This window comes from Quercus suber, unplaced genomic scaffold (assembly GCF_002906115.3).
Source record: "Quercus suber isolate HL8 unplaced genomic scaffold, Cork oak 2.0 scaffold_805, whole genome shotgun sequence".
In the NCBI taxonomy this organism is placed as follows: Eukaryota; Viridiplantae; Streptophyta; class Magnoliopsida; order Fagales; family Fagaceae; genus Quercus; species Quercus suber.
This window is the reverse complement of record NW_027070240.1, coordinates 15,949-22,464: the sequence shown is the minus strand read 5'-3', so window position 1 is coordinate 22,464 and position 6,516 is coordinate 15,949. Positions and strand designations below refer to the sequence as shown.

The 6,516-nt window shown below is 32.8% G+C and overlaps 1 protein-coding gene across 1 annotated transcript; it reads left to right on the top strand.

Moving 5' to 3' along the window:
* Nucleotides 1–755: 755 nt before the first annotated feature.
* Nucleotides 756–6,497, top strand: LOC111994248 (probable CoA ligase CCL8; the record flags this gene model as incomplete). Its single annotated transcript, XM_065767423.1, has 12 exons — nucleotides 756–771; nucleotides 1,821–1,947; nucleotides 3,097–3,266; nucleotides 3,552–3,764; nucleotides 4,264–4,453; nucleotides 4,544–4,632; nucleotides 4,885–4,956; nucleotides 5,115–5,165; nucleotides 5,330–5,437; nucleotides 5,930–6,028; nucleotides 6,201–6,293; nucleotides 6,405–6,497. Coding segments are annotated over exons 3-12 (1,158 nt in total), but the record flags the coding sequence as incomplete, so codon positions are not given.
* Nucleotides 6,498–6,516: the final 19 nt, after the last annotated feature.

Genomic DNA, 6,516 nt, shown 5'->3' with positions numbered 1-6,516 from the left:
AACAAGAAGAAAACACCTGTAAATTGTGTTTAATGGCTAGTGTGACTTCGTAAAAAAAAAAAAAAAAAAAAAAAAAAAAACAAAAAAACAAAAAACTTCAGTCAACCTGTTATTTATTGTTATTAAATAAAATGATCCAATTATAATAAGAACGTGTCATTCACAAACAAAATATAAACAAATTTCTTCAATATCATAGGTTACTTTTTTTTTTTTTTTAAAAGAGTTTCAACTTATGACGTTTGCTCCTAATGATAGATCTTTATCATCAGATTAAGACATCAATAAGTTTTTGGTGTAAGCAGAGATTGAACATCAGATCATCTATTATTGGTGACTTTGTCAATTGAGCTAATTAAAACCACGTTTTGGTATCATAGGCTATTCCTATTCCAACTTCAAAGAATCATTGGTTAGCAAATTAAAAAGGAAAAATTTAAAAAACTACAAAGAATCCTGAATATATGCAAAGAGGAGGTACCTTTCTTTTTCAATGGCCGAATTAATTTAGTCCCCTCATAAAAGAACCTTAAACTTGAAGGCCCATATCAACTCCATTTTTTTCTTACAACTAAAATAAGAAACCTTTCTTTTCTTTTCTTTTTCCCTTTTTCTCTCCTAATTCTTTTGATGTTTCAAAAATGACAATGGGGGAGCTTATTAAAAGACGATTTTTATAGCAGATTTAAAAAAAAAAGGATTTTTTGTAGGCTCAAAGCAAAACAACGCACAAGATCTATAAGAAAGAAGATTCAAAAGCTTATAATAAAGGTATGCATCTTTATACTCATTTCAAAGAAGATTCAAAACTAGTTCTTTACGAATAAAATTCATCACATGCCTCCACAAATAGATATATTATGACTTATGATTGTCAAAATATTTTGTAAAATGCAAATAAATATAAACAATTAAATCATATTTTAGAGCGAAGTAAATCAAATAATGATTTTATGGATTTATTGGAATTGATCCCAAATTCTCAATCTCATTGCCATCAAGCATGAAATTCATTCAAAAAAGGAGGAGGATTAAAACTTAGACTCTCTTCTTTAAGACAATAGCCATTAAATCTTGGCATAAGTTTGTAAAATTTGTGGAAACTTCTTTTAAATTTTAATGAAAAAGTTAAAAAGGAAAAACATCTGCAACCATTCTCTTTTAGTAAAGAACATTCTTCATGAAACCACCTTACGTGGGACTTAACTTTATAATGTAATTTTCTCAATATTAAGAGAGTAATTTACTATCATGAGACAATCTTATAAGATAAATTTCTTATTTAAAAAAAAATATATAAAAATTGAGAGTTTTTATAAGTTTGCATTATATTTGCGATCTAAATTTACATTGCAAGTAAAAAAAAAAAACTTTTCAAAATAATGTTAAAAAAAAAACATTTTAAAATAAAAAACCTGAAATTCCTTTCCATGAGTGCCATATCAAAAAAATTCCCTAGTGAAGTAGAACCATTTTTTGTTGTTTACAGAGCCGTCAAAATCATACAAATGACAAAACATTAAAACCCCACCACCACCTTTGCTTTTCTGTTTTACTGTCAAGCTTCCCTTAATCCTTTCTTTCAATCAAGAACTAAGCACACAAACCCAACTTTGATACTGTCTGTCATTCATTGATTGTGCCAAAAAAAACCACCAACTACCGACTTGAAACAGTCACATGACACACCACACATAATAATATTGAAACCCAACCAAATCACACACGCAAACCTATATTTTTCAGCACCCATTATTAACAGTCAACTACTTTCTTCAGCAATGAATTGTTCATTAATAAATAAATCTTTCAACTACCAGTTATTTAGGCCCCCTTTTACTTCTTTGCGTTTGGGAACTACTTTGTGTTGTTGTCTTGCTCTCTCTGTAAGGCGTATCAGGAGCCAAGCTTCTTGTTGTCGTATCTCTGCACCTCGGTCTTACTCCTGTGAGTGTTCTTTTATTTGGGTAATTATCAAAATGAAAACTTGGGTTAGTGAAAAATCATTGAAATGAATGCAAGGAATGCAAGTGTTTTTTGGGTGTTATGCTTTGTGCTTGAAGAAATGACTGACTGGTCTGGTCTGATTGGATAACTATGCTTGAATTTGTGTATGTATATGATGTTGTTAAAGACTTGAATATGTATGTGTATGTTGGTGGTCAAAGAAAGTTAAATTAGGAAGTGGTTTGTTGTGTTTGGAATTGAATGTTGAGAATGCGAGTGGTTGTGAATCATTTTTCTTATAAAATAAAAACATATAGCAAAATGTTATCTCTTTTTTTTTTCTTTTTTTTTTTCCTGGTTTTGTTATGTTGGTTTTGTTGTTTAAAATTCAATTTGGTTGAATTCTTGATAATGATAGAGAATATTTTTGGTTATGTACAATTTTATTAGATTAAAATGAAGTTATTGGTGAGGGAATGGGAGTATGGACAGGATAATTGAATGGCAACATTTTGTTTTACATTGCATTTGAAGGTGCAATTCAATTAAGAACAGCCATCAGAGTAGATAGTGATAAGGAAATCAGAAATGTGCTGTTTCATGGTATACTATCAATTATTGCGATGACTCCACCTCCACCCAGGGTGCCTCAGCAGTAAGGGGGAGTGCCTAGACTAACTATGAACCCAGAAATCTCTGGTTTGTAGCTGAGACATTTTGCGATTTACCTGATGCCTGCTCAGTGGGGGGTGTGTAGGCATCCAGCCTGATTATTAGTTACACCATTCTGGACCTTGATTGCCATCATTAAACACAACGGAGGAATTTGATCTCTCTAGGGTCCAGATATGTATTTTGAGGTTTCCACTTAGTATTTTTTAGTGAAGTCAAAATCACATTAGCAGATGAGTGAATTTGATATATATATATATATATATATATATAAGATGAGCACTATGAAGTTGAATTATCAAAGGGGATTAATGACAGAAACATGTTGATGTGGCACCCATAAACAAATTACAAGCCCTTGTTTTGTGCTGGGGTATTCGGTTGCAAGGGCTAATGGGTTTGATGAACCATCTTTGTTATGCATGAATGCTTATATCTCACGAAATATGTTGCACTGATTTTTCTTCCATTCTACAGCGTCACCTTCTGGGACATTTATGGAGGTGGTCAAAGCAGTTGGTCGGCAGGGGTCTGCTGCCCCCAATAGTGTTGCTATTAGAGCTGATCAGCAAAGTTATAGTTACATACAAATCATTTCATCTGCAGTGAAGATATCTAATTTGTTAAACAACAGTGACATAAAAACTGTGAGTAGTTCACTTACTATTATAACTTTAAAGATAGCATACCCCACTCTTGTGCATGAGACTTTTATATTAAGTTGGGAAGAAGTATGGAAGTTCAATAAGAATGTGGCTATTATGTTACACCAACCACTTAATCAGTAAATTTACTGTAAGAATTTCCAGTTTGGTTCATCGATTTTTCAGCTATATTCTTTTTAATATACCTGTAAAGAAATTAATATTAGACTTTTTACCTTATTCATGCAATATTTTGTACTCATTTATAATTATTGGGTGGTTACTCAGCCTTGTGAAGCAAGGAAAGATGAAATTCCTTCTCTTTCTATTGATGGCATGGGTAAACAAAGACATCTTGGTGGAGCTCGAATAGGAATTGTGGCCAAACCTTCAGCTGAGTTTGTTGCTGGAATATTAGGGACTTGGTTTAGTGGAGGCGTTGCAGTTCCGCTAGCACTCAGCTACCCAGAGGCTGAGCTCTTACATGTGATGAATGATTCGGTGTGTCCTTGAGTGCTTATTCTCTTTTGCCTTTAAATTGCAAATATTCATATTTCTTTCATATTTTTTTATTGTTAGAAGTGCTTCTAAGGCTCCTTCCCTAATTCTTTTGTTGGAATTTGCAAATGGAAATTAGTGAACTAAAACTTCATGTGTTTGTGAAATTTATAAACCTAGAACATTTTTTAGTATCAACTGCCAACCCCGAAACAATAATATGATGCCATTTGACTTCAGAATTTATTTTATGGAGTTCACTATTATGATTTTTACCCTTTTTGAAGATAGTCATGCTAGCTGATGGCATCTTATTTTATAGGTGAATTAGAGGTACTATGATTGCTTAAACTTTATAGCAATATATGTGCTGAAAGGAGGTTGTAATTCATGCCAGCATCCATCATCTTCATTTTGTAATATATATATTTGTAATTTTCTGTATTCTTTTTTTTTTTGTTTGGACTTGTTTTTTTCCAACTCTTTCCACTATTTTTTATAGGATATCTCCATGGTACTAAGTACCAACGATCATCGTGAGTTACTGCAAGAAGTTGCTTCAAAATGTGCTGCTCAGTTTTCTATTATTCCACCTGTTCCTAGCACTTCTTCACTGAAAAATGCTCATGATCATTCACATCCTGGAGAAATAGATGAACTTGGAATTTTGCGTGGGAGTATTGAGAACTCAAGTAAGATGGCCATAAAACTTTGAGAAATTATAAAAAATTGTAGCTGTTCAAACTTACAGAAGACATTTTTTTTTCCTTCTCAATCTACAGGTGAGGATCCGGCATTAATTATATATACAAGTGGTACAACAGGTAAACCTAAAGGAGTTGTTCACACTCACAGAAGCATCACTGCACAGGTATGCAGCATGTAGAAATCATTTTCAAGAAAAAATCTTCTTGTAGATAACTGTTCTTTCGAGCATTTACTCTGAACATTGATTTCTTTTTACCTGCTGTCAGACTCCATGGTAACAACCAATGCTAAAATCGTCTTGATCGAGCAATTACTTGAATTGAAACTATGCAATATTTTCTTATTTATATAGTATCTAATTTTTTTTTTAATGATTTTTAAATTGATATTTGCTGCACTATTGGGTCAATTTCAGGTACAAACATTGACAGAAGCTTGGGAGTATACATCGGCTGATCAATTTTTGCATTCCTTACCATTACATCATATCCATCATATTTTACATATTTAGATTGCAAAACTTTTATAGTTCTTCATATGATTACATCTTGAGTGTATGTCTTTTTTGACTACTTTTGTGAGCTGCTGTATACAACTTGATTTGGAAATTCAGTGTTACAGTGATCCTTAACTTATAAGACACATGTTCATGGCCTTTTTAATGCTTTGCTAGCCCCTCTCTATGCGGGTTCAACGGTAATATATTCTACTATCTACTTTATGTTTCTATTAGACCCAATGATTGATCCCTTTTTCCTTTCCTCAAGCTCATGTTTTCTACTTTTTGTTCAGCTTAACTCTTAAAGTTCCCTTTTCTTTTACCACTTTTGGTTTTAATATCTTTCATTGTGTTATTGAAGGTTGAGTTTATGCCAAAATTTAGTGTAAGTGGAATCTGGCAGAGATGGCGTGAGTCATATCCAGTTGATGGGACTAGGGCTGAAGATGCTATAACTGTATTTACAGGAGTAAGTTTGGTCTTCATCTTAAGCTTGTTTATGTGAATGGACACTTTTTATGGTACCTATACTATTTTTGTGTACTCTAATCTTGTTAGAGTATGGTGCATTGTATTCTGTATATTAGTTACCCACTGCTTGATGGTTATTTTGTTTTATATCCTTCAGTCACTTAGAATATTACCTGGTTGGACTCTTTTATGTACCTCTTGAAATTGCAAATTTATGTTCTTGTACCACCACATTAACTTAGCGGACTATGCCGTGGATTATGTCGATTTCAATTTTCTTTGGTTCATACAGAGTCAAGAGTGGGCCTACTATTCTGCTTTATCTTGTCATAGGGTAATACTTAAAGACAGAAATAGTGAATCTTAGTTAGGTTCTAATGCACACTTTTTTTATTATAAGGTACTTATTCCTAATATAGAGTGTTTATAGTGTTTTAGTAGAATGGTCAAAGTTGAGAGTTGATGCAATGAATTAATTTGTAATATGTAGGTTCCAACTATGTATACTCGACTGATACAAGGTTATGAAGCAATGGATACAGAGTTACAAGTTGCTTCTGCCTCAGCAGCAAGAGAGTTGCGACTTATGGTAAGTAGAAAGGGGCATTTTCTACACTGTAAAATATTTTAGATTTTGCAGCTTTTGCTTATATTGTGGATTGTCATCTATATTCTTTTTGTTTTAATCCATTGACAGCAGATAAAGCTACTTTTATTTCCTCTTTTTTTTTTTTTTTGTTTTTTTGTTTTTCCTTTCCCAGATGTGTGGTTCCTCGGCACTCCCTCTACCTGTCATGCAACAATGGGAAACCATCACTGGGCACCGCCTTTTGGAACGATATGGCATGACTGAAGTAAATGAATTCTAGTTTAAGTCTCTCTTTTTTCAGGCTATCTATTAACTTTATGGAGGAGAGTATATACTATGTCTAGTCAGCAGATGTTTAATGGTTTGTTGTTTTTAGTTTGTCATGTCAATATCAAATCCTTTAAAAGCTATGCGGAAGCCCGGGACTGTTGGGAAGCCATTTCCTGGTGTGCAGGTTAGTAAAGTTAAGGTTTTTTTTTTTTTTTTTT